The sequence below is a fragment of the Agelaius tricolor genome, unplaced genomic scaffold (assembly GCF_023055355.1).
Source record: "Agelaius tricolor isolate 1412-34295 unplaced genomic scaffold, bAgeTri1.0.p SCAF_31, whole genome shotgun sequence".
NCBI lineage: Eukaryota > Metazoa > Chordata > Aves > Passeriformes > Icteridae > Agelaius > Agelaius tricolor.
Window position 1 is genome coordinate 2,899,353 of NW_027269291.1, and position 26,498 is coordinate 2,925,850.

Here is a 26,498-nt window from a genome sequence, read left to right on the forward strand (position 1 = left end):
GCGACACAGCACGGGTATGGAGCCTATCGTCCCGCCCCTTCCGCCATATTGAGAAGGTCAGCTGACCCCCGGCAGTCGCCATATTGGGAGGTGTGACGGAAACCTTGGTTGCCGCCATGTTTGGAAGGTCGGGGATTGGCTCCGCGCTGCCGCCATCTTGGGAAGGTCAGCTCCACCCTTCCAATGACGTCATCGACATCGGGCTATGACGTCACTCCCACCGTGACTTCAATCCCTACCATGACATCACAGACAGGTGCCGGGACAGACTTTTATTGGGGCTTCCCGCCCCACCCCCAGCTTGATTTTTTTTTTTTTTTGGCCTTTTTTTCCTCCTTTTTCTTAAAAAATAAATGTACAATTCCGGACAGCGGCGGTACAAAATATACACGTCTGGGGGGAGGGGAGGGGGGGCAGGCCACACATACAAAAATAGAGGGGATGGGGGGGAGGAACATGGGCCTCCCCCTGCCCCCAGGGACCCCTGTGCCCCAGCCAGGGGAGGGGGCGGGGGGAGAGGGGGATGCGCCAGGGGGGTCCCCAAACCCACCCCCCCACCCCCCCCCAAGGGTGGGGGCAGCACCCAAGGGCCGGGGCTGGGCAAAGTGCGTCAGTGCTGGGGGGCTCCGGGCCCCCCGGGGGGGTGCCGGGGTTTGGGGGTCCCGGGTGGGCCCCCCCTCACTGGCTGCCAGGCTCCAGCTTGTAGGAGAGCTCGAAGAGCAGGTTCTGGTTGTCGATGACGCGCAGCTGCCGCACGTAGGCCTTGGTCTGCAGCTGGGCCGGGGACGCCTCCAGCTCCAGGCCTGGGAACGGCCCCGGAACGGGGAACAGGGATGGAGGGATGGGGATGGGAGATGGGAGTGTGGGAATGGGGATGGAGGGATGGGAGATGGGAGATGGGAGTGTGGGAATGGGGATGGAGGGATGGGAGATGGCAATGTGGGAATGGAGAGGATGGGGATGGAGGGGAGGCAGAGATGGAGGGATGGGAGATGGCAGCATGGGAATGGAGGGGAGGCAGGGATGGAGGGAGTGAAGATGAAGGTGTGGGAATGGGCGTATGGGAATGGCGATGGAGGGAGAAGGATGGGAGTAGGCAGGCATGGCAAGGCAGTGGTGAGGATGTGGGGATGGAGGGGATGTAGGGATGGAGGGATGGAGGGATAGGGATGGGAAAGTGCAGTTTGGGAATGGGAATGTGGGAATGGTGATAGAGGGATGGAAGTAGGCAGGCATGGCAAGGCAATGGTGGGAATACAGGGATGTGAGGATGGCGGGGATGTGGGGATGCAGGGGATGGAGGGGATGCAGGAAGGAAATGGGGATGGCAACGTGAAAGTGGGGGTTGAAGGATGGAAAAGATGCAGGGAATGCAGGTGAAGGGATGGGGATGGAATGGCCATGTGGGAATGGGGATGTGGGGACGGGGATGAAGGGATGGGGATTCAGGGATGCAGAGTGAAGAGATAAGGGGTGAGGATGCAGGGATGCAGGGATTTAGGGATTTAGGGATGCAGAGACATGGACAAAGAGGTGTGAGGGTGCTCTGGCCACTTCCCCATCCCTCAGGGCCAGCACGACAGGTTCAGGGCCATGTGGGCCTCCCCTGAAGTGCCCCCCTCACCACAGCAGGGCCCCCCCAGCCCTGGCAGTGACCCCCAGCCCCAGCAGGGCCCCCCCAGCCCCAGGAGGGCCCCCCAGCCCCGTCCCCCACTCACAGAGGGGGCGGCTCCGGTACTTCCTCACGGTTCTCACTTTCTCAGCGATGCAGTGCTGGGACACAGAGAGACCCCAGAGTCAGCCCCAGCCCCCCAAGACCCCACCCCAGCCCCCCAGGGACCACTGACCCCTTCTGCAGAGCCCCCCACCCTCAGGGACACCCCTGGATCCTGTTCTGCACCCAGGACACCCTGAATCCTCCCAGCCCCCAGAGAGGGGAACCCCAAACCCTCGGGGAAGGGGGGTCCCTCCAGCCCCTCAGGGGGGTCCCTCCAGCCCCTCAGGGGGGTCCCTCCGGCCCCTCGGGGTGTCCCCTCCCCCCTGCCCTCATCCTGGGGGTCTCTCTGCCCCATTCCCCCTGGAACCCACCAGTTTCTCCACGTTGACCAGCCCGTCCAGGAGGGTTTTGCTGCCTTCATGCAGGAAGGTCAGATCTGGGGGAGAGAGGGGGTGATGGGGAGGGGGGGGGGGTCCCATGGGGTGTCAGAGGGACCCCAACCCACCCAGGGGAAGCCCCTGAGACCGCCCCTCACCTTTGAGGATGAGAGGCACGAAGGGGATGAGCGGGGGCTTCATCTTGGCCAGCACCTCCCGGTAGGTTTTGTGGTTCCTGCAGGGGTCCTGGGGGACAATGGGGGGGGTCAGGCTTGGGGGGGGGGGTCCCCAGGGGTGCCCCGGATCCCCCCCAATGTTGGTGGCCATGGATATGGGGTTGGTGGCCTGGGGGAGAGGGGCAAGGACACCCCAGGACACCCTAGGACACCTTGGGAATGAGCCCTGCTCATCAGCACCCCAAAAACCCCCAGGGGAGGCCTGGGGACCCCCCCAAACAGCCACAGCAGCCCCCACACCTCTCACCCACCGTCAGGTTCTCAAACTTCCGAAACAGATTCTTGAATTTCCCTGGGAGCTTCTGGAAGACAAAAAAGGGGGAGAGGGTGGGCAGCATCCAGCAGCGCCAGGGAGCACTAAGAGAGGGGCAGGAGCATCCAGGAGGTTCTGGGAGAGCCCAGGAAAGGGTCAGGGAGCATCTGAGGGTGTCCAGAAAGGTCTGGAAGCATCCAGGGGTGATCTGGGAGCACCCAGAGGAGTCCTGGCAGCACTGAGATGGGGGTGAGAGGTCCTGAAGGGTTCCAGAGCACTCAAAGTGGGGTCTGGAAGAACCCAGGAGAGGTCTGGGAGCAGCCAGGGGTGGGCACGAGCATTCCAAGGGTCCTGGGAGCACCTGGGCAGTGTCAGGGAGCACCCAGGGGTGGTCTGGGAGCATCCAGAACATCCTGGGAGCATCCAGGGGCAGTCCAGGAGCACCCAGAGAAGTTCCAGGAGTACTGAGGGAGAAGGGAGCTCCTGGGGGTGGTTCTGAGAACACACAAGGAAGGTCTGAAAGAACCCAGGAGGGGTCTGGGAGCAGCCAGGCATGGGCACAGGCACCTCAAGGGTCCTGGGAGCACCCAGGGATGGTTTGGGATCACCCAGGGATGGTCTGGGAGCACCCAGGAAAGGGTCAGGGCACGAGGGGGGCACAAAGTTGGATGTGAAGGTGCAACCAGGAGGGCACCAGGGCGGGCTGCTCCTGACCCCTCCAACCCCTGGGCACCCCCAGGGGCCACAACTCCTTGTCCTTCTTGGGAACTCCCTGACCCACAGGGACCCCCAGGGACCTCCTGACCCAGAGGGAACCTCAGGATGAAGCAAACCTTGTCCCACAGAGACCCCCGACCCTACAGGACTCCCTGGGTGGGTGGGTGACCCCTGGTGCCCCCAGGGAAGGCTCAGGGAGCCCCTGGGGGTGTCCAGAAGGGCTCAGGAGGGTGTGGGATCACGGTGGAAGTGGGGGCACCCCCTTGCTCACCTCCCAGGTGAGGCGCAGGCGGCTGATGGCGGCGTTGTTGAGGCCGATGACGATGGCGTAGAAGGAGAGCATGTCCTGGTTCTGCTTGCAGCTGGGGGGGGACAGCGTGAGGGACACCCCAGGGACCCCCTGGCAGCCCCCCCGTGCCCCCCCATTGGAACCCAGGACATTGCTCTGGCTGCCCTGGAGGGCTTGTGCCAAGAGACCTTGGCACGGAGGCAAAGACACCTTTTGTACCTTCAATTTTAACCCCTGGAAAAAAACTCCCAGCTCTGTGTGAGGAGTTACAAGCCACAAGAGTTTGAGTAGAGTGATCGTTCATTTGTCACAGGGTGAAAAAGTAGAATTTTGGGGGTTTTAGAATGGGGGTTCAGGAGGAATCTGGGCGTGTCCTGTCTTTCTCCTTCCTGTCCTCCATCTTCTGCTGTGACAGTGACACTTCTGGATTGGTTTAGAGTGGAGACAGACTGTCTAACATAGGTGATAGGCATTGGAAAATTATTGGGAATAAAGTACACGTAGTTCTTAGTATACAGGACATTGCTCTGGCTGCCCTGGATGGCTCGAGACCCTGGCAGGGGGATCAGAGACCTTGGCATGGAGTCAAAACCACCTTTTGTGCTTTCCATTTTAACCCCTGGAAACAATTACCAACTTTGTGTGAGGAGTTACAAGCCACAAGAGTTGGAGTAGAGTGATAGTTAATTTGCCACAGGGTGAAAAAGTAGAATTTTGGGGGTTTTAGAATGGGGCTTCAAGAGGCAAGATGGAGGAATCTGGGTGTGTCCAATCTTCCTCTTTCCTGTCCTCCATCTTCTGCTGGGATGGTGACACTTCTGGGTTGGTTTAGAGTGGAGACAGAACGTCTAACATAGGTGATAGGTATTGGAAAATTATTGGAAATAAAGTACACGTAGTTCTTAGTATACTAAGAATTACATATACTTTATTTTTTTTATTCTATACTAAATTTTTATACTAATTTTTATAATAAATTTTTATACTAATTTTTTTAGTATTAAAAATTAGTATAAAAATTTAATTTTAGTATAAAAATGTTAAGTTTTTAGTATACTAAGAGCTACATATACTTTATTTTTTAAATTTTATACGAATTTTTTATACGAATTTTTTATACTAATTTTTAACACTAAATCTTTATACTAATTTTTTAGTATAAAAAATTAGTATAAAAATTTTTAATATTTTAGTTCTTAGTATACTAAGAACTACGTCTACTTTATTTTTTAAATTTTATACTAAATTTTTCTTATACTAATTTTTACACTAAATTTTTAATACTACATTTTTAATACTAATTTTTTAATACTATTTTTAGTATAAAAAATTAGTATAAAAAATTTAATTTTAGTATAAAAGATTTTAAGTTTTTAGTATACTAAGAACTACGTCTACTTTATTTTTTTAATTTTATACTAAATTTTTTATACTAATTTTTTATACGAATTTTTTTAATACTAAATTTTTTATTATTTTATACTTTTTATTTTATACTAAATGTCATAGATAAGAGAAAACAAACAACCTTGAGAACCAGAACAGAAGAGTCTTGGCTTCTTCTTCACTCTCGGGACTGGGAGAAAAGGACTTTCTAACACCTTGGGGTCAGCTCAGAGCCCCCATGCCCCCCTGACTCACATGGCAGCGATCTTGATGAGCTTCTTGAGCAGGTGGGCGCGCTTGCCCAGCGCCTCGCAGAGCAGCAGCTCCGTGCCCACCCAGTGCTGCACCTCGCTGCAGCGCTGCAGCAGCAGCTCCAGGTTCGCCGTCTCCCGCCGGCCCCGCTCCCCGTGGAACACGTAATCCACAAATTCCACCTGCCAGGGACACATATGGTAGCAAACTAATTGTTTTAATTTTTTTTTAATTTAAAAAAAATTCTTTATAATTTTTTTTAAATCTAATTTTTTAAAATCTAATATTTTTTTAATCTAAATTTTAATTATTTTTAAAAATTATTCTCTGATGGTGAGTAATTGGTATTGACTCTATGGTTGCAGAAGGTTGAGAAAATGTTTTATTAAGCTATACTATACTACACTAATACTATTAAAAACTATACTAAAGAAAAAAATATATAAAACTATATAAAAATAAATAAATATATAAATAAAAAGTATAATATACATCTATGTAAATATACTAAAGAAAATTATAAAACGATATAAAATAAATATATAAAAACTATAATATATATAACTATAAATAAATAAATATAAAACTATAATATATATAAAACTACACTAAAGAAAAATGTATATAATTATATATATATAAATTATTATATATAAAACTATAATATATATAAAACTATACTAAAGAAAAAAATATATAACTATATATAAATAAAATATATATAAAAACTATAATATATATAAAAATATACTAAAGAAAAAATACATATGTAATACTGCATATAAATAAACATAAAAATATAATATATAAAACTATACTAAAGAAAAAATATATAAAACTATATAAAAATAAATAAATAAATACAAAACTTTTATATATATATATATATATATATATATATATATATATATATATATATATATAAATCTATACTAAAGAAAATCGAACATCTTTGCCCAATACACCCATGGCTCCAACTGGTCAAATGAAATAAAAACACTCTCACTAGAATCTAATCAAGAAATCCCTTTTAGCAAACAATCTCCATAACACATTCCACACGTGCCGGACGACAAGTGCAGAAATGGAGATAAGAACTGTTTTTCATCTTTCTGTGAGCTTTCTCACAGCGTTTCACAGCTTCCCAGGAAAATCCTGGGGGGGAGAATTTTTTATTATTATTATTATTATTATTATTATTATTATTATTATTATTATTATTATTATTCTCAGTCTGTTCAGAGGGTATGTGAACCGCACACCCACATCCCCGTGGGCCCCCCGCACCTCGTGGATGCAGCGGAAGAGCTCCCAGTGGAAGGCTGTCAGGTGGTTGGCCACATCCTCGGGCTCGGCTCGGTGGATCTCGGTGTCTCCTGGCACCACCTGGATCTCCTCGGGCAGCGGCACCTGCCAGGGGACGCCAGACGGGGCGCTCAGGGCTGGGAGGGTGCCCCTGGGTCCCCCCGCTCTGCACAGGGTGTGGTGGCGATGGCGTTGGGCTGTCCCCACTCACCAGGGAGTCGAAAGTGTCCCTGGTGCAGGCAAAGAGGTGGCTGTTGATGCCCAGGGTGGTGAACACGCACTCCTCGCTGGGCTGCAGCACCGCTTTCTCTGCCGTGGGGCACAGAGGGGGGGTCAGCACCGGGAGGGACCCCCCAGCCCTGCCCGCAGCCCCCCCAGCCCCGCGGGCACCTCCGGACGAGGCCATGGTGACGAGGATGAGGGCGTCCCCGCGGGCGCTCTGCTCCTCCGAGTACTGCAGCTTCTCGGTGACCGAGGCCAGGATGTCCTGCACCGAGGCCGACAGGCGGCTGCGGATGGTGACGTACGAGTGGTCGGGCATGTACACACGGCAGAAAACTGGGGAGAGGGTGAGGGGTCAGCGCCGGGCACCCCCACAGCGCCCCAGCACTGCCCGCCAGGGAAACTGAGGCACGGAGCGGGCACGGAGCAGAGCCAGTCCCGTGGTGGGTCATGGAGGGGACCCCGGTCCCCCTCAGGTCCCCCCAAAGTCACTCACTCTCGTCAGAACCCCGGAATGCCACCCGGGTCTGCAGGCAGGAGTCGATGCGGCGGAAATGCCGGAACAGCGGCTTCACCTGCTTGTTTGGGGGGGGGGTCTCGTCGGCCACCCTGGGGGGCACAGACAGGGCTCAGACAGGGCCCCGGACCCCGGGGCTGCACCCCGAGACCCGAGGGGGGGCACAGGAGGAGGGTGGGCACAGGAGGGTGCAGTGGGGAGGGGTCCAAGGCTGCGCATGCTGAGGGCATGGGGCGGGCACAAAGTTGGATGTGAATCTGCGACCAAGAGGGCACCAGGGTGGGTGACCCCTGCAGCCCCTGGGCACCCCCCAAGGGCCACAACTCCTTGTCCTTCTTGGGGACTCCCTGACCCACAGGGACTCCCAGGACCCTCTGCCCTCTCCAGGGACCTCCTGACCCAAAGGGAACCTCAGGACCGAGGGAACCTTATCCTACAGAGACCCCAGACCCCATAGGACTCCCTCCCCTCCCTGGGAACCCCTGACCAAGGGTGACCCCTGATTGCCCCAGGGACCCCCGACCCCAGGCACCCCCAGGACCCCCTGACCCTCTTCTCACTTGAGCTCCACAGTCTCCACGAGCTGGTGCAGCTTGATGATCTCGTCCTCCAGCTCGCGGTACAGGGACGTGTCCTTCATGATGAGCAGGTAAAGCTCCTGTGGGACGAGAGGGGTCAGGGCCGGGACTCCTGACACTGAGGGGGGGGACACGGGAAGGGGACCCCCACCTTGATGACCTTCCCGGCGCTCTCCTCCTCCTGCAGCAGCCCCTTGTAGGTCTCGAGGAAGTGCAGCAGCACGGCCAGCACCGCCCGCTTGCGCCGCAGCCCCGAGCCCTCCTCCCAGCGCGCCGGGGGGCTGCCCGCCGCCAGCACAAAGGTGCCGCTGTCAAGGAGGTGCCACGCCAAGGAGGGACCCTCGGCCACCCCCCAGCACCCGCTGCACCCTGAGGGTCGCTGTGCCCTCCCTGGTAGCACCACACTGCCCAGCTCGCCCCCAAACCCGTAGCCCACCCTCGTGGGCACCCCAATGCCCTTCTTGGTGCTCCTGTGAACCCCCCCATAGCACCCTGCTGCCCTCCCCACATCCCCCTTCTCCCTGCAACCCCCATGCCCACCGTTTTGCCACCCTGGTGCCCACGCTGGTGCCCTGCTGGTTGCACCTTGATGCCAACTCTTGTGCCACCACCGTGTCCCCTTCATGACCCACCCTCACTGCGCCCCAATACCCTCCTGATGCCCAGCCCCGGACCCCTCCTCACCCACCCCCGAGGCCCCCCAGGATATTGCTGGTGCAGCTGCTGCAGGAAGCGCTCGGTGGGCAGGAACAGCGAGTGGGTGAGCACGATGTCATCCAGCAGCGACTCTGGGGGGACAGGGGAGACACATGTGGGCACACCCCCTCCCCTAAGCCCCAAAGAGCCCTCCCGACACCCCCCATGCCCGGCGGGGTGGATGGGTGAGGAGAGCCCTGGTAATTCGCAGGGTGACACCGGGAGAGGCCGAGCCCCACGCGAACCCCCCCGCGCCGGCGCTGACTCAGGGCCCGCTCCCAGCCCCGGGGCAACCGGGCCCGGCCGAGCCGGTGTGGGGGCAGAGGCGCCGGCAGGGCGGCACCGGGGCCGCGACGCCCCGGCACACCCGGGAGAGAGCTCCGTGAGAGCCCGGCCGTGGGGCACAGCAGGACACGGCAAAGGGAAACTGAGGCAGGCAGCTTGGGGCACGCCGGGAGGGTGCCACAGCCGGGCTCTCGAGGGCAGCGCGGGTGGCACCGCCCTGGGAAGGTGTTTTGGGTGAGCCGAGGGCCCGGTACCGGCGTCTGTGCCCCTCAGAGCTGGCATCAGTCACTGCCAGGACCTTTGGACGAGGTCCCTGGCACCAGCACAGCCCCGGTGCCCCGGGGATCCTGTGGTGGGACCCCAGAGCCCTTCCAAGGCCCAAGGAGCTGACCCACGGAGGGGCCGTGCAGAGCATCCACCCAGCCACTCCCCAGAGCGTTAACCCGGTCACGGAGCTGTGCCGAGCCAGGGCAGAGCATCCCCTGACGCTCCCGAGCCGGGCACAGCACCCAGGGGGCATCAGCTGCTGCCGAAAGCGGGACACGCAGTCTGGGGCACAGGGACAGGGGCACTGCCAGCACGGGGGGTGCAGCTGCACGGCCCCCAGCCCTCCCAGCCCCCTGCCCCGAGTGCAGCCCCCTCCCAGGCTCTGCCTGAGGGGCAGGAGTCGAACACTCCCCCCATCCCTGCCTCAGTTTCCCCATCCCTCTGCAGCACTCACGCTGTCCCCAGATTCACAGGGATGTTTTCCCCCTGTCGGGACCCCCATGCTGGCTCCTGCCCCCCTGCTCCCTGCCAGCCCGGGCACCACCAGGCCGGGCAGCGTGCTTGTGCAGGCAGGACCTGGCGCTGCCAGTCCCGGCTCGCCCCTACCCGAGGGCTCCTCTTGGTGGTTGCACCCAATCCCGGCCCTGGCATCGCTGGAGCAGGGGGCTGGCAGTGCCCTGGGGTCCCTGACAGCCTCGGTTCCCGGCAGCCGAGGGAGATTGGCCGGGACAGGGATCCCCGCGGTGTGGGAAGGCTCCCACCCACCTGCAGCCAGCCTGGCTCCCGCCCAGCCCTGACACCGAAACCACCCCGACACCTGGGCACGGGCAGCCGCGGTGGGACAGCACCGGGAGGCCTGTGCCAGAGGAAAGGGGCATCCAACCGGCCCCCCCTCCACTGCAGCTCCCGTCGGGGCTAATTTTAGCACCAGGAGGATGTTAAGGACCATCAACCGGGAGGTGGATGCTGCAGTGACTGCCGGTGCTCGGCCACCCCCGGTCCCCACCGAGCTGGCACTGCCACATCCCCTTCCAGCCCCTCTGCCGTGCTGTCTTGCTCACCCCACAGATTCCTGCCCACCGCTCTGCCATCGACGCCCTGCCCCGACACAGCTTTGACCTTGTCACCCCAACCGGGCACCGCTGTGTGCCCTGTGCAGGGCCACCCGCCTCACCGGGCACGAGAGTCCCCCCACCCACCCCGCTGTCCCCCACCCCAGCATCCACCGGCGCATCCCCCCCTCAATCAGCGGCCGCCCCCGGGCTCTCCCGGCTCCGCCGCATCGCCCGCGATCCACGCGCTCCCCACGCCGGGCACCCCCGCAGCCGCTCCCGGCGGTCCCGCAGCCCCGTACCAGCCCCGTACCTGCCCCGCAGCCCCTCCCGTGTGCAGCCGCCGGCAGTCGGTCGAGGAGCGCGGCCAGGAGCCGCTCGGGGGGCGCGGGCGCGGCGGGGGCGCAGCCGCAGCCGCAGCAGCACCGGGCGGCGGGCGGCGGCTCCGGGCTCGGCGGCTCCCGCTCCCGGTCCCGATCGCGGTCGCAGCCCGGTGACGGATCCTCAGGGGAGCGGAGCGGAGCATCGGGCGGCCGTAGCTCCAGCCAGCGGCCCTCGCCCCCCGGTACCGGCCCCGCGGGCCCCGCCGGCTCCTCGGGGGAGGCGGGCGGGCGCGACAGGCTCTGCCGCCGCGGTGCCGGCACCGACCCCGGCCCCGGTACCTGCCCCGGGGGGGCGGCGGGGCGGACGGGCAGGTGCGAGCCCGGCTTCTTCAGCAACTTCTCCAGCGGCTTCATGGCCGCCCGGGCGCGGCGGCGGCGGCGGCTCAGGGGCCCATCGGCGGCGGTGGCGGCTCCGTTCGGCTCCGCTCGGGCTCGGGCCGCGGCACCGCTCCCCGCCCGCCCCGCACCGGCTGCGCGCTGCGCCCGCCCCACACCGGCCCCGCCGCCAGCACCGCCCCGCCCCGTTACGGCCCCGCCGCCGCCGACCCCGGCACCTGCCCGCCCCTTTCCCCGCACCACCGCCGCCCCCGGGCCCGCCAACGGCAGCTGCCCGCCCCCTCCCCGCAGCACCGCACTCGGTACCGAACCCGCCCCGGGGCTGCGGTGACACCGGCTCGCAGCAGCACACGGTGCCCGCCCCCGCTTCCCCGCAGCCCCGCACAGGTGATGCAGTACGCACCCCCGCTCCCATCTCCCCGCATTCCCCTGCCGCATCCCCGGGGTACCACCACGCTCCCCCCACCCCACACACACACCGTACACCTGGGGGGCACAGCCCGGAGCGTGTCACCCCCCACTGTCACACACCGCGACCGGGGGACACAGCCCCACAGCCCCCCGCTGCCTCACAGCCCCGGCACACCCCCGTGGTGCCCGGCTCCCCCCCGCACACCCCACAGTTCCCCCATGCCAGCCCAGGGGCACATGGCACTGCCCCTCCCCACTGTCCCCTGCACAGAGGGCGCATCCCCAGCTGTGGGCGAGCCACCCCCGGACCCCCAGCCCAGCTCTCTGCACCCGCCGCAGCGTGGGAAAAGGCCGGGGGTGGGTGCGAGATCCCCCAGCCTGGCACCCCCCTCGGGCTGGGTTGCCCCGCGGGCAGGGTGGGCAGGTCGGGGTGGCTGCCAGACCCCCCCATTTCCGCCGCCTGCCAGGCTGGAACGGGCCCCGGCGTGCCGGGGCAGGTTCCGGGGCAGGTTCTGGGGCAGGGCAGGGCCAGATGTGGCGCTTGCCTGGGGCTGATCCTCCTGCCCCGCTCCTGCGGGGTGCTGAGCACCCATCCTGCCCATGCCCACTGCCCTCAGCCCCACCTTGCACCCTCTGGACAGGCCAGCAGGTGCCAGTCCCCTTCTCCCGGGTCCGTCCCCCTGCAAAACCACGGCCCTGCGGCAACTCCGGGCTGGGATGGTGGCAGCGACTTGGGGGGACACAGCAAGTCACCCCACGGCCTTTGCTGGGCCCCACTGCCCAGGGGGTTCAGGTGGAGATGGAGGAACGAGGGTCCCGGCAGTTCCCGCTTTGTTCCCGCTTCGCCTCCACCCGGCAGTTGCCTGGCAACTCCATCCATGCGGCTGCCGGAGAGCAGCAAAACACGGCCCCACATCCCCATCCCCATCCCCGGCTGGATGAGGTTCTGTCGGGATGGCACAGCACGGCATGGCCCGGCACGTCCCTCCTCTGCTCCTCCAGCGCTCAGATCCCCCACAGCCCATCCAACACCCCCAAAAAATCCCACTCTGCTGAGCTCCTCCATCCACTTTCCCCACTGCATCCGGACAAGGGTTCTTGGTTGTGGGTGTAAATGGTGCTGGTGGTCAGGTTCAGTCACCTGAAGCAGAGAGGGGCTTCTCCTGACAGCAGGAGGGGAAACTGAGGCACAGAGAGACCTTGAGACACTGGTGGCAATGGGGATGCACTGGCCCACTCGAGCAGGAGGGACCTGGAGCACTGTGCCATGCTGAGGGCAACGCTCCCCCTGGGAAAGGTGCTCCAGATCCAGCCTGTCCCATCCCCTCTCCCGTGTCGGCAGGGATGGGGGCACTGCTGGCACAGAGTGAACTATTGGCTTAATTAATTTGCTGTTATTTCTCCTAACGAGCTGGGATCTGGAGCGGGCGCTTCCCTGGGTTGGCAGCCAGCGCATTCCCCCGCCCCGGCAGCGAGCCGGGGGTGCGAAGCCTCCAGGCACTGCTCAAAACAGACCGTGTGTAGGAGGGAAAAATTACACCCCGGGAAAAATCCCTCCCCAAGCCAGCGCTTTAACCCACTTCCCAGCTGCAGCGCTGGGAGAAGGCACTCAGGCATTTGGGGAAGGGGAGAAGCACCATGAGATTGGGGCAGCTCCTCCATCAGGTCCCTGTGAAGGGCTGAGCCAAATCCTGGATTATGCTCAGATCTGATCCTGCTGCCAGGGAGGGAAACTGAGGCAGTGGCGCTGGGGAGGGATGGGGTAGTACAGCAATGTGGGCAGGAAGGTGATGCCTCCTGCTGCTGTTGGAACTGTTCTGGGATCCCCACCCTACTGCCAGAAGTGAGGGCAGAAATTGGGGAGACCTGAAGGGAAGGGGGGAAAAGGGGGTGGGATGCAAAGGGGGGAGCTGGGGTCCCCCCTGCCCTTCCACCATGGCACAGGCAGGGCCCACCAGCATCCCTGGCTGCAGGAGGGCAGAGCTCACCGTGATGCTCCATCCACAGGATCGGGGTGTGACAGGAGTGGGGTGTGTGCCCCCAGCTCTGCTTGGCGTGGGCAGGGGGCTGGCAGGCGGCTGCGGAGGCAGCGTGGCACAAACGCGCAGGCGGCAGCTCCTGCACCACCAACACAACAGTTGGTGCTTCCCCGTGAGCCAGGGAGGCTGGGGGAGAGGAGGGGGCTCACATCAGCCCCCAGACAGACAAGGGGCTCCCTCCAGCCCCGCTAGTGGGGCAGAGCTGGGCTGGGGATGGGTGGCAGCTGCTTTCAGAGATGTGGGAGTGAGGGCGGCTGGTGCCAGGCACAGCAGAGCTGCAATTTCAGTCCCACTGTGAGCTCCTGAGAAGGGCAGAGCTGTACCTAGGAAGAGCAGAGTGGCTCCTGGGAAGGGAGAATGGCCCCTGGGGAGGGAGCAGCTCCTGGGAGACAGCAGAGGTGGCACTGGTCCTGCCAGGGAAGCTCAGGTGGACGCTGTCCCTGTGGGTCTCAGCCCCAGGAAGGACACACAAGAGCTGTCTGCTAACAAAGCTGTTAAATGTGCATCCCACAGGACTGGAATCCAAGTAACACCAAAACCTCGGGATGGAGGTATAAGGTCCAGGATTTCAGTTGTGTAACCAATGTGTCAATGACATCTAAAAGATGAGGGGATTCTGCTTTGGTGGCTGAAACAAGACACAAAAGGTCACGGAGTCACAAACATCATACAGAGAAGGAATTTCTGCTGGAGAGCCAGGCATGGATGAGGGATCCACACAGAGAATGAGCAGGTGGGTTCTGGTCCCTCATCCTGGCCACAGATGGGGACGGGGTGGCCGAGCCACCTCTTGCTCGGTGCCGTCCCCCTCAGCCAGCAACTGGCGCGTCCCCACGGCGTCCCGGCACGTGCTCAGGAGAGCAGCAGGAACCGGCAGGAATGGGCAGGAATCAGCAGACAGCCCTGCCAAGTTTCCTAATGCAATTTGCAAATGGCTGCGAGGATGTGGCCAAGCCAGAGCGGGAGCGGGGCCGGAGGGATGCGGGATGAGGAGCGGCAGCGCTGCCGCACACCAGAGCCAGCCAGGACAGAGTGGCACAGCTGCGGTGACAGTGACCCCGTGGGGTCAGGAGTCCCAAAGGGGACACAAGGCTGCTGTGGGGAAGTGAGGCAGGAGCTGGAGCAGGGCTGAGGTGCTTTCCTTGTGAGGCCGGAGCCCAGCCCAGTGCGTTGGGGCGGGTTCCAACACCCTCCACAGCCCCAGCAGCAACACCCAAGTGCTGGGAGCAAACCTGGCCCTGCCGAGCTGGTTTGGGTGCTGGCTGGGCTGCTCGGGCAGCGTCGGGGTGCTGGGTGCCCACAAACCTCCCCCTTTTTCTGTGGATTTGGCAAAGGGAGGGTGGAAACATCCCCTTGTGCTGCTGGGGGTGGCAGGGATGGGGGTCACCCTGTGGATTCCCACCTGAGAGCTCACACACACCAGTTACCAAGTTTTGTTGGGAAAAGAATCGAGGAGCTCCTAAGTTAAGTGGTTCCTGCCCAGGCAGTGCATTCCTGACAGCTTCCCACGGCTCCATTGCCCTTCCCCTGCTCCAAAAGTGGCAGAAACCAACTTGCTAATTGAAAAGAGAATTGAGAAGAAGAATGAACTGGGGTGGGGGGAATGTCACTGCTGCTTACCAAACAAATAAAAACAAAATACCCAAAAGAAACAAATCAGCTTTACTGAAGGAGCTGCTTCATTCCTTAAATAAAAACAGAGACCACGATCAAGCCAGCAGAGTTTGACATCCCAGGAGGGAGCGAGGAACGTTTAGTAACGGGGAGAAGTTGGGAGAACTTGTGGCCAAGGACCGACTCAGGGATTGGTTCTTTGGCGGCCCCAGCACGGGGGAGAAGGGGAGTGGGCAGCAGCAAGATGGATTTTGGGAAGGCACTGCTCAGGCCATGGGGGAAGTGCCTGGTCCTGAGCACAGTGCAGGTGGCTCATCCTGCTGCCTCACCTCCACGCAGGGAAGGAGCCATTCCAAGGAGCAGCCTTCCTCCTTGCCGAGGGGCTGAGTCTGGTGCTGGGATTCCCGTGGCTGTGTCCCTACGTGTTGCTCCTCTCCTTTGATTTTTCACCTTTGCTGTCCTGGGAGGGGGGAAAGAGGGAAGAGCAGCAGAGGTTTAGGGCCCCCCAAACCCCTACATGGGGGGAACAGTGCTATGGCTGGGTCTTGCCAGCAATCACCCCACCCACCTCTCTGGGCACAACCAGCCCCCCTGTGCCAACTTCTCCTCATGGTTCCAGATTTTTCCATCACGAGGCCTTTCCAGGGCCCCTCCATCAGACAATTTGCTTCTCAGCCCTCCCCATGTACAGGAACCCACCAGCACATGTCTGCCCGGGTCTGGGCTTGCTTGGCTGCCATACATGAAGAAGATATGGAAAGGGAAACCAAAAACACACATGGCATTCCAGCACGCTCACACATGCACAGCTCACAGCACTGGAGCAAGGAGATCACTCCCAGCACAGGGAAGCACTCACATCCTGAAAAACCTTTAGCTCTACTGCCTGAATTATCTGCTGAGTTCTCAATGTTTATCCTTCCAGAGAACTCCCTGCCTCCTAGCTCCTCCAGCCAGGGCTGGATTTTTCCCTCTCAAAATCGTCCTGTTTTCTACCCTGAATAAATAAAATAAAAAAGAGTCAACTTTAGACTTACTTTTTACGTGGTTTTAGTTTTAAAGATTTAAGTAACTCAAATTAACTGGAGCCCTGCTTACCACCTGCAACGAGAAGCTGAGGTTTGGGATAGGTCAGAGATGAGACAGTTTAAGATTTCCCCTTACAAAAGAACAATGTTATTTTTTTGGGGATGGGAGAGGAAACTGCAGCCTCACACACACAAACCAGTGAGATCACACACACACACACACACAAGGAGCAAAGGTGAGGGGATGGTACCTCTGGAGGGGGTGGCTTGATGGTCACAGGCTGGGACGTCCGGCGGGGCGGGGAGGGCTTGGGCTGCACCTGCTGCTGGACAGTGTTGTAGTAGGTGACCCCCCCATACACCTGGGACTGCGCCTGCAGGAGCAGCAGGATCAGAGCTCTGGGCTGGGGGGCCCTGTGAGCCTCTCCTGGCACCCAGCAGCCCCCAGCCAGAGCCAAGAGGGGCTGTGCCCCCCAGAGATCAGCCTCCAAAGCTCCTTGTGTGTCCCCACCCCTCATCAATGTCCCCCACCTCCAGCAGGGACAGGACACAGCCTGTGCAGGTGGGATTCCTTCACCCTGCAGTCCATGGAATGCCTGAACTTCCCAACAGCAGCTTTTCTGTCTGGACACAGCTCCCCTGCACATCCAGCCCTGCAGCCTCGGGGGAAACTGCCCTCAGAGCAGGGTGAGGTCCTGCCAGGATGAGCTGGAGCAGTGGGAAGGGCAAGGATGGCTGGGAGCTCAGAGAACATGCAGCTCTCCAGCCTTCCACGGCGTGTCAGCCCTGCTCCAGTCACAGCCTGTCAGCCCTGCTCCAGCCACCACGGCACCAGGATCTGGTCTGCTCTGGTCTCATCTGCCTTTTCAAGGATCTGGTCTCATCTGTCTCCTCAGGGATTAGGTCTATCTGCCTCCTCACAGGGTCTGATCCTCAGAGATACCCAATTCAATCTGTCTTCTCAGGGATCTGATCTGATCTGCCTCCTCAGAGGAATCTGACCCATGTCCCTGCAGGATCTGGTCTGATTTGCCTCCTCAGGGACCCAATCCAATCTGCCTCCTCACAGCCTAGCAGTGACCTTAGATACCAAGCTGGGCTATGGAGCATGGAAATCCATCCCCATGCTGCTCACACCAGCAATTCCCAGCCTCTATCTCAAACAGAACTGACTTCCAAAGTCATTCCCAAGGTATCCTTGGCTCAGCAGGGCCCTGGAAGGGCTGTCTCCCTCTTCCATAAGGGAACACCTCAATTCCACACCCCCCAGGACAGGATTTCACCCAGTGCCTGCCACACTCAGGGAGCTGCACAGCAGCCATGAGAACAATCCTTTCTGGGATTCCAGCAGCCTTTCCCCACGGAGCTGTTGCACATCCTCTCCCAGGAACACCCCACACCCCACACCATCCCACCTGCTCCTGCCTGGGGAGGAGCCACGGCGCACCCGGCTTACCTGCGTGTTGGAATAGAGATGAGGAGGGGGTGGAGGGGGCAGAGCTCCAGGGGGGTAGGGGTAGCCAGGATTCCCAAAATTCATCACTCCAGGGGCCGAGAAGTAAGTCGGAGTGAGCAGCTGCTGCGGCGGGGGCTGCCCCGGGGGCATGGACACTGCTGGGGGGTACAGGCCGGGGTTTGCCATGGCAGGGGGCGTCTGGTGGGGGTGTAAACCTGGAGGTGACCCAAAAAAGAGCGTCCCTGGGTAGCAGCAGGAAGGAGCGTGCTCTGCTCCCTGCTGGGGAGGGACACAGAGCAGCAGAACACAGCCCCCTCCCCAGGTCCGGATTCAGCGGAACCAGATGTGGCCCCACGGCAACTCCACTGCAGGGAACAATTTGTGTGGGCAAGCAGAGAACGTGTTAGACAGCTCCCAGTTCTGCTTTTTCCTGAGCTACAGGGCCAGGGAGTGAGGAACCAGCCCAGTGCCCACGGAAGGGAGCGGCCCAGCCTGCTGAGGCCCCACAGGGACCTGCAAACATCCAGCTGGGAGCTGCCAAAGGTTCAGCTCCCCTTGTCCTGCACTGGCTGGAAGCTCCAGAAACATCTATTTTTTCTTTTATTAAAACTGATACTGGTTCAGCCTCACTGCAGGAGGGAGCAGGTCTCTTCCATGTCGTAGAAATTAAGGAAAATGGATTCCTGTCTGTGATAGAGGCTGTGGGAGAGCAGAGTTCTCTGTTCCCCGAGTTCAGGGGTGTCCCACTGGCTCCTCACCTGGATGAGGGAGGTGCATCTCCGGCTGCACAATCATCCCTTGGGGCGGCAGCGGGGCTGGGTTCTCACCGTGGGCGTAGATTGGTCCCTGGAATTGTACTGCAACAACACATGACAGGCTGTGAGGAAAAGCTCCATGGAATTTCAGTCCCCTGCAGCTGGGCACACACAGCCCAGCCTGCCCTGAGGGCTCCCACAGCACACAGAGGCTCCAGGGCTCACAGATGGGACATGCTCCCTAAAGAAAAGCCTCCTACTCCCTTTAGAAAGCAGGAAAATACGCAGGGAATTTCTTCTCTAACACTTTAAATGCTGGAGGGAATTCCTAATCCATCCCCAGTTCTGTTCTCCCCATGCTCAAATGTCAAAGACCTGATTTAAAATTCAATTTTAATCCCAATTCTCAGGAAGAATTGGGGTGTCCTAAGAGCCCTGGCACAGAGAGGGGATAACTCTGAGGATAATTCCACGGGTTTGAACACAACCAGGCAGGCTCCCAGCTGCCTTTGAGACACTGTATAAGAGGACACAACAAACACAAGAGAAGACACAGTTCCAGCCCCGAAAGAAATGGGGAGATCCTTGCTCCAGTTGTTCATGTGGAGCAGGGATCACATGGAGCCACAGGAGCAGGAAGGAAACACTCACGTGGGTCATAGTAGTGCCCTTCCACGATGCTGATGTGCATGGGGGGCGCGGGCTCTGGCACGGGGGGTCTCTGCCGCTGCGATGAGTAGCGCTTCACACGCCCCCCCGGCACTGCCTGTGAGAGTCCAGGGGTCAGGGGGGGCTGTGGGGCACCCACCCCACACCCCTGACCCCCAAACCTCCCCTGGGTCACCCCCAAACACCCCCCCAAGGGAAAGGCTGAGGCATCAAGAGCCTGTAATTAGCACAAGGCTGAGGGAATGAGAGCCCGTGTGCGAGTCACGCGTTACCATCTCCTCCATCCGGTTAAACTGCGGTGCTGGCCCAGTTCCCACGTGCACATGGTTGGGAATACCTGAGGAAGGAACAGACTGGTTATTACTGTGATTTGTGCTGGTTCCCAGGCTGGAGCTGCCTCACCCGGGGGCATGGCTGCAGCTCAGCTCCCGCTCCCATGACGTGGAACCTTTGGACTTCATGGCCTCAGTGATTTTAAATATTTTGGGATAAATTAGAGGCTGCTTTGTCGCTGCACATTTATTCAAGGTGCTCAGTAATGCCTAAATCCTGTTTCAAAACTAAATCCACAGCTTGAAACTCAGGTCTTGCTCTGAGCTCTGTGTCTGCTGAGACTCAGATCTCTTCCAGATGGATCAAGGATCCATGTGGGATCTGTAGCTGCAGTGTAAACCCTCTGCAGGGTGTAAACACTTTTATCACAGGCTCCTCTGGATTCCAACAGCAAACTGAATCCATGTGAATTCATAGCAAAGGGAATTTTAAACCATGGCTTAAAATTACAATGCCAAGGTGACCACAGGTGATTCCAAGGGAGTGAAAATGGGTCAAACAAACCCCGGAAGTGCTCATGGATCACTGACAGAGGGATACAGAATGGATGGATGGGAGCCAAATGCTTCCCAGAATAATTCCTCCCTCCTCTGCTAGGGACAAAAAAGGGACAGCAGAGTCATCATCCTTCTCACAGCAGAACATGACTGTGTACCTGCAGCCAAGAGCTGGCCTGTGGGAAACTGGGGAAGATGCTTCATTTTTGTGCATTAAAAAAAGCCCTAAACCAGACAATCCCATCACTTTTGAATTCTCATCCCACTGTGATGTTTCCAGCCTGTCCAGGGGTCTGTTCTCACAGACTTCACAGTGCCACCAGTACCAAATGACTTCTGGTTCCATGACCTCAACCTCACAGACACTTATGAAAGCAGCCAAGTCGCTTCCTTCTCCTTGCTCCAGTTTTACTCCCCTCGGGAAGCATTCTGACACTTCCAGGCACAGACTCTAATTCTGCAAAGGGATAATTATACCTGGATGACCTCTCTGTGGATGTGCAATGGAACTGTCCTCAGCTGGCACCAGAGTTACTCTGTCCCATGTCCCTCCCTCCTCCCAGGCACAAAGGGATTTGCCAATCCCTGCCAGGCCTTGGCTATTGATAACCAAATCCCAGTGCCAGGAAATGAGCTGATAAACAGGAAGAAGTTCCTTTCAGCTCTGAGCAGGACACCACAGAGCCAATTATTGATCCTTATCTCGTGCTCTCCTGCAGCAGGGGTCAGTCTTGCTGTGATTCACACCACAGGGAAAGGATCCCTTCTATCCTTCCCAGCCCTAATTCCATTCACCTACACAAAAATGTTTAATTTCCCTTTTTCTCTGTTGTATCCATACTGCAGCACTTTCCCAGCAGAAACTGCCACTGTGCACCCACCCTGGGACAGGGCTTGGACAGAGACAGCTCAGCTCTGACCAGCTGCACAGATCAGGAGGCACTGGGCTGCTGGAAAACCAGGAGGCTGCTCCCACTTACCCCTCAGCTCCCGGGGCGGGATGAACTGGGACTGCCCCGGGCTCCAGTTCTGCTCTGTCAGGTTCATCTGGGTCATCTCCTGCTCAAGTCCATCCACGCTGGATTCCACTGGTGACTCCCAATTGCTCTTGGCTGGTGTGGGGGAGGTCTCAGCTGGCGTGGCTTTTGGAATCACAGGAGCCAGCCCCTCAGAAGCAGGCACCTCCTCTGCCAGCTTCCCTGCCTCCCCAGCCTTGACTCTGGTCCTTCTTGCCCGGGAATAAGATTTCTTCTCCACTGGTCTGTCCGGTGGTGGCTGCACAGCATCAGCACCCGTGGCTTGGTTTTCCAGAGCCCCCTCCTCCTTCCCAGGGCTGCCATGGACATGTCCCACCTCCAACTCAGGGGACGTGTCCCTGGATGGGCTCTGCTCTGCGTGCTTCCCACGGTAGCCACCCTCCTGCTTGGCTTGTTCCCCGTTCCTGTGCAGGACAGTGGCCTCTGAAGCTCGGTAGCCTGGACGGGTGTCCTTGTAGCCCCCCATCCTGGGGTAGTTCCTGGCAGGGGGCATCCTGCCAGCGCTGCCAGAGCTGCGGCTGTTGTAGGGCCGTGGGGGAGCCGAGGGGCTCTTGGCACCCTGGTGCCTTGGGGGCTTGGGGGGCCTCTCGTTGGACCAGTTGGGGTCTCGCTGAGGGGGACTGCCAAAGCTGAGGGAGAAAAATAGAATAATTCAATAGAAAGAAACCCCTGGGTGGGAAGAATCACTTGTGTCAGGGAACACCTTCCCAGTATGCACATCTAGAAACCCCAGGAACATGGTCCCACGTGACTGAGCTTTCCCTCTTTGCATCTCCAGTCCTGGTCCCTCTCCCCAGGACAATCCAGGCCCTGGTGGGACTCTGGGGCTCACCGTGGCTTGCGCATCCTGCGGGGTTTGATGTCGTCGGGGTTGTGGGCTGAGCGGATGTCGTACCCATACAGAGCAATCAGCTCCTGCCTGGTCTTGGGGGCCTGCTCATCCTCACGGAACTTGTCGTGTTCCCAGCGCCCCTCGTCCTTCCACAGCTTCCGCTGACGACCCTTTGGCCTGGAAAAGGGACACAGGGAGGAGCAAGGGGCTGTAAGGTCAAGATGTGGCAGTTTTGAGCAGTTCCATACAGAGCCTGAGCATTCCTGGGGCAGGGAAGGCACAGGAGGCAGCATCCCTCCTTCCTCCTGCTCCTCCTGCCCAGCAGCTGCTGGTGACCCTCTGCTATTTGGGAAAAGCAGCTGGAAAGAGTCACTGGTGCCTGGCACAAGTGGGTTTTGTGCATCTCTCCTTCAAAACAAAGAGCTGAAGTGTCCTGGCAGGTAATGGAAGCACAGACTTCCCAGTGCATCCCACTGAAGCAAGGAGCCCTGCTGCCAGAGGCTGACCTGGAAGCTGGCCTGTCCCTCCCAGAGCCCCAGGGGGACACTCACATACCTGACCTCCTCCTCCTGCGTCTGCCCTCGGAGGTCGTGCTCAAAGAAGAGCCCCTTGCGTGGGATGTACGCCGGGTTCTTGCGATCCTCATCGTCATCCAGGTGCTTGGGAACCTTCTTCCCAACTTTCTTCTCCACAGGCTCGGTGCTCTCCTGTCAGAAGCAGGGAGCTCTCACCACTGCAGCAGTCCTGCTGCCAGCCCCCAGCCCGGAGCCGTGGGACACCCACCTGCCCATCCCCGCTCTGCCGCTCGCCCGTCACCGCTCCCTTGGCATCCACCTTCTCACTGCCCTTCTCCCCTCTGGCCGCCGACTCGCAGGAATCGTTGCTGTCCTGCTTCAGCTCCACCTTGGAGCTTTCTTCCTCGCTGTAATCCTCTTCCTCTGCCTGGGAGACACCCAGTGACTCAAATGTGCTCCGTTACCAAGAGATCTGCCAGGAATCTCCCTAAACCTGGAGTCAGATCCAGTGACAGACTGCCCAGAAATTCCCTCAGTTCTGGAGTCAGATCCCTGCTCCAGCTGTTAGACATGAGTCTTCCAGAGCAGATGATTAGCTCCTAAAATTCTTCCTATCCCCATGCTTTTAGAGGAAAAGCAAAGGTTAAACACTACTTCTCCAAAGAGAGAGAGGATCCAACAGGTTTTCTGGAATGGAGCTGGGATCAGCTGCCCCACAAAGATGTGACATCCCACCACTCCAAAAAGGCTCCTGCAGACTGGGAAGACTGGTGATCTCAGGCCCTTCCTTCCACACTGAGGGCCTGGATCCAGCCAGGGCCACGTTTCCAAATTCCCTGGAGTTCCTCAGCTGACTCACTCTGCTCAGGAGCATGACCTGGTTTCACCCCCAGGAGCCTCCGGAGGCTGGAGCCGAACTAAAAATAGCTCGGGGTGATTAACCAAACCCTGCTCCATTTTCCTCTTTCAACACAGCCCTTGCACATCGGCTGCTCCCGGTGTTTACGCTGGGGAAGCCCAAGCTGGGCATTATTTTTAGGTACAGGAACAGAGTCATCCTGGCAAGGCAGTGATGCAACAACCCTGCTGCCACTGGGAGCCTCCACGCGGGATTCCAGGCTGGAAGAGCTCTGGAAGCTGCCCCAGCACCTCTGCAGCCTGCAGAGCTCCTTCCTTGTTAATGCCATAGATTAATTCCTAAACTGAGATTAATTCCCAAAAAAACAGCTTGGATTTCCTCTGCCTGGTGGTTTGGATAGTCTCTAGCCACTGTTTCCCTCAAGATTCCCAAAACACAGATGGATTTTCCTTAGAAAGCCTTCACTATAATTCTTAAGACACCAGAACTTCTCTAAACTCCTTGTAAATCTCAAACTTTAGAGTTCTGAACTAAAAATCCAGGGGAACCTGCAGCCCCCCAGGCACGGGTGGGATGGGATTCCTTTAGCACCCCCTAATTCCCAAAGTGCATTCCCCTTCCAGCTGCTCCCTCAGAACAGAGGGAAGCCCCTGGGATGCTCCCAACCACCACTTTGCTTTTGAATTCCAACTAATTAAAACCCAACAAGCATCCCACACTCCTCCCACGCCCTTCTTGGCCATGGCAAATCCAGTTCCCAGTGTGAGGAGCCAGGAGGGTTTTTCCCTTGCACATACTGGCCCTGCACCCTCCCCAGCAGCACAGTGACACTGGTCCCAGTGCCAGGGGCTGGGAGTGGGGGAGGCCATTTCCTCAGGAGACAGAGGGAAGGGATCCAAGGACACAAACTGGGTTTGTGCTGAAATTCCACGGGAATCAGGGGCTCAGCAGGACAGGGGTCACCCTTACCTCCGAGTCCTCGGCGCTTTCGTAGTCAGAGAGCACAGCTGTGGGGAGGGAGAGGAGTGGGGTCAGGGCAGGGCTGGGCATGGCTCCTCTGCCATGGCACCAAACCCTTCCCAAAGGGAATTTGGATGCCAGCAGCACCCTGGATCAATGCCACAGCCAGCTATGGGGAGCAGGGAAGGGTCTGGGACACTGTCCACTGTCCCACATTTGCCTGCTGTTACAAATGGATATTTGGCATGGCAACAACCACAGGGTTGTTGGAAAAGCTGTTTGGACTGGTTTTAACTTTTTTTGCACACAAACAACCCTGCCCAAGAGCCATCACTCACCATCTCCTTCGATGCCATCCTCACTTTCCTGCAGAGAGAGAAAAGTGAGGGCTGTTAGAGCAGGGGAGGGCAGCAGCCAGGTCCTAGCAACATGGAATCATGGATTCATAAAAACACAGAATAATGGAATTGTTGAGATTGGAAAAGGTCTTTAAGATCAAGTCCAACCTTCAACAAACACCAGCCCCAAGTCACCACTAAACCACGTCCCCAAAAGCCACATCCACAGTTTTTGTACACTTCAGGGAATTGGGCAGCCTGGGCCAGTGCCTGACCACCCCTTCCATGGAGAAAAATTCCCTCAGAACATATTTTCTTAGTATCTACTACCCTAATACCTTTTCCTAACAGCTGTTCTTTTGTCCTAATGTCCATTTCTCCTAATACCCAGCATCCCATACATGATAACAGCAAGGTCTGGCCCTAACCCTATTGCATCCACCCTTGGAAGTTCAGCTCCAGTGACCAAGAAGAAACAAACTGGAGCCTTTCTAAGGCTCCAAGAACCTTCTAGAGCAGTGACAGTAGGGGAAGATGGAGAGCATAGTACAGCCTGTTGGTGTTGGGGGTCTCCAGGGAGTGGAGTGACAGCGACAGGGGAGCCAGGATCCCTGCCCTGGCAACCAAGAGCCAGGGAAAGGGCAAGAACAGGGAATAACAAACAGAGGCTCAGCTCAGGGAAGGGGCTGGAAGAAGCAAACAGCTCAGAGAAGGAAAAGTGCTCAGTAAAGCTGCTGCCCAGAGAAGCTGTGGCTGCCTCATCCTTGGAAGTGTCCAAGGGTAGGTTGGACAGGGCTTGGATTAAACTGGGATAGTGGAAATTGCTCCCTGCCCAAAGTAGAAGGTGGAACTGGATGAGCTTTGAGGCTCCTTTCAAACCAAACCATTCCATGATTCCAGCACGAAGACAAAGATCAACCCAACTGTACAGAAAAACACAACCCCAGAGCACAAACAACCCGACCAAGGTGACAAGATAAACCCAAAACCACCAGAGAAAAACACCCAGGGAGTCAGGGGGAGCTGGAAATAACCAGCCCTGGAACCTAAAACAGGAAAGAGCTGGAAATAACCACCAGCAGAACCCAAACCAGGAGGGAATTGCACCTGGATGTGAAACTGCAAAGTAGAACTGCACAGTGGGGGGAGAGAGCAGCACCCACCCCACACCTGCCCTTGTTGCAGGGACCCCAGGAACAGGCACAGCACCCCAAGAACAGGGATGGGAACTCAGACTGGGGAGATCCAGCCACAGGGAGCCAGAGCAAAGCCTGCTCCTGGGGTTCTGCTCCAGCCCAGCTCTCCCACACACATTTTGGGGGGGTTCAGGCCATTCCCCCAATTCCCCAGACTGGTGTTCCCCCAGCTCTCCACCCCCCACTTTGTCCCCAGTGTCCCCACATCCTGCAGGTCCTAATAGCAGTCCCCCCAACAGCAGAACCCCCCAGGTCTCTCACTCCTCCCCAAGGCCCTTCCTAGAGAGCAGAACCCCTCTTTCTGCCCCCCTCAGACACCAGAACCCCTCTCTCAGCCCCTCTTAGAGACCAGAACCTCTCTCAGCCCCCTCCCTGCCCTGGTTCCTCAGTGTCCCACCCCCCTGCCTTCCCCTCGGGACCCCCAGACACCGGAACATCCTTGGGCCCCCTCCCTCCTTTCCCCAGGATCCCAAACCTCCTTCTGATTCCCCCAGACACCAGAACCTTCCCCTCAGCCCGCTCCCTCCCCACGGTCCTCAGTGTCCCCAAGCCCCCCGCCATCCCCAGGCTCCTCGGTTTCCCCAAGCCCCCCGCCATCCCCACGGTCCTCAGTGTCCCCAAGCCCCCCGGCATCCCCAGGGTGCTCAGTGTCCCCAAACCCCCCCGCCATCCCCCGGCCACACTCCAACCCCCGAGCCCCCCATCCCCGAGGCGCCCCCAACCCCTCACTCACACACTCCGACTCGGCCGCGCTCTTCCCCCCGGCCCCACCGGCGCTCTCAGCCCCTCGGCCCCGCGGCCCAGCTCCGAGGGCCCCCGCGGCGCCGCGCGGCGGGCGGTGCGACAGCCGGGGCGAGCCGGACCGGGAACGGGAGCGAGATCCGGATCCCGAGCGGGAGCGGGCGGAGCGGGGGGAACCGGGAGCGGACCCGGCGCTGTCGGAGGCCGCCGAGCCCTCGCTGTCCTCGCTGTCCTGCGAGGCGCGCTGCCGCCGCCGGTCCGCCATCTTGGCCGCGGGGCACCACGGGAACGGCGCGCGCTCGGCCTCCACCGCCCGCCCCCCCCCCAATGTCTTCCGGTACCGCGCCCGC

General features: G+C 58.2%; 2 protein-coding genes across 4 annotated transcripts; both read right to left on the minus strand.

Annotated features, from left to right (window-relative positions):
- Window positions 1-257: 257 nt before the first annotated feature.
- RAPGEFL1 (Rap guanine nucleotide exchange factor like 1) lies at window positions 258-11,052 on the minus strand. Its single transcript, XM_071451043.1, has 15 exons — window positions 10,463-11,052; window positions 8,559-8,637; window positions 8,001-8,151; window positions 7,832-7,929; window positions 7,251-7,363; window positions 6,923-7,090; window positions 6,744-6,841; window positions 6,515-6,637; window positions 5,231-5,409; window positions 3,572-3,662; window positions 2,582-2,632; window positions 2,253-2,340; window positions 2,089-2,153; window positions 1,719-1,773; window positions 258-803 (listed from the first exon to the last, which is right to left on the minus strand). Exons 1-15 carry the CDS (start codon window positions 10,884-10,886, stop codon window positions 679-681), a joined length of 1,908 nt encoding a protein of 635 aa, XP_071307144.1. The 5' UTR covers window positions 10,887-11,052; the 3' UTR covers window positions 258-678.
- A 3,905-nt stretch (window positions 11,053-14,957) lies between these two features.
- CASC3 (CASC3 exon junction complex subunit) lies at window positions 14,958-26,449 on the minus strand. Of its 3 annotated transcripts, none has more exons than XR_011682994.1 (14): window positions 26,141-26,449; window positions 24,212-24,239; window positions 23,883-23,920; window positions 22,323-22,481; window positions 22,095-22,246; window positions 21,540-21,716; window positions 20,651-21,336; window positions 19,113-19,177; window positions 18,823-18,937; window positions 18,175-18,273; window positions 17,417-17,631; window positions 16,212-16,334; window positions 15,501-15,665; window positions 14,958-15,392 (listed from the first exon to the last, which is right to left on the minus strand). XR_011682994.1 is itself a non-coding variant. In XM_071450884.1 (14 exons), exons 1-13 carry the CDS (start codon window positions 26,411-26,413, stop codon window positions 16,011-16,013), a joined length of 2,166 nt encoding a protein of 721 aa, XP_071306985.1. In that variant the 5' UTR covers window positions 26,414-26,448; the 3' UTR covers window positions 14,958-15,392; window positions 15,970-16,010. The 3 variants fall into 3 exon arrangements, 2 of the variants coding, with proteins under 2 accessions (XP_071306985.1, XP_071306984.1); XM_071450884.1 differs by lacking the exon at window positions 15,501-15,665 and adding an exon at window positions 15,970-16,046 and having other exon boundaries at window positions 26,141-26,448; XM_071450883.1 differs by lacking the exon at window positions 15,501-15,665 and having other exon boundaries at window positions 26,141-26,448.
- Window positions 26,450-26,498: the final 49 nt, after the last annotated feature.

What these genes read in the sequence shown, in the direction of transcription:
- CASC3 (XM_071450883.1), bottom strand. Translation starts at nt 26,413, where the DNA reads ATGGCGGACCGGCGGCGGCAGCGCGCCTCGCAGGACAGCGAGGACAGC. An exon ending in AAAGCGCCGAGGACTCGGAG is followed by an intron (nt 22,482 to 23,882) that starts GTAAGGGTGACC and finishes GGTGTCTCCCAG; the next exon opens with GCAGAGGAAGAGGATTACAG. An exon ending in ATCTCTATTCCAACACGCAG is followed by an intron (nt 16,335 to 17,416) that starts GTAAGCCGGGTG and finishes CTGCTCCTGCAG; the next exon opens with GCGCAGTCCCAGGTGTATGG.
- RAPGEFL1 (XM_071451043.1), bottom strand. Translation starts at nt 10,886, where the DNA reads ATGAAGCCGCTGGAGAAGTTGCTGAAGAAGCCGGGCTCGCACCTGCCC. An exon ending in TCTTCCGCTGCATCCACGAG is followed by an intron (nt 5,410 to 6,514) that starts GTGCGGGGGGCC and finishes TGTCCCTGGCAG; the next exon opens with GTGGAATTTGTGGATTACGT. An exon ending in GCCTGCGCCTCACCTGGGAG is followed by an intron (nt 2,633 to 3,571) that starts GTGAGCAAGGGG and finishes TTTGTCTTCCAG; the next exon opens with AAGCTCCCAGGGAAATTCAA.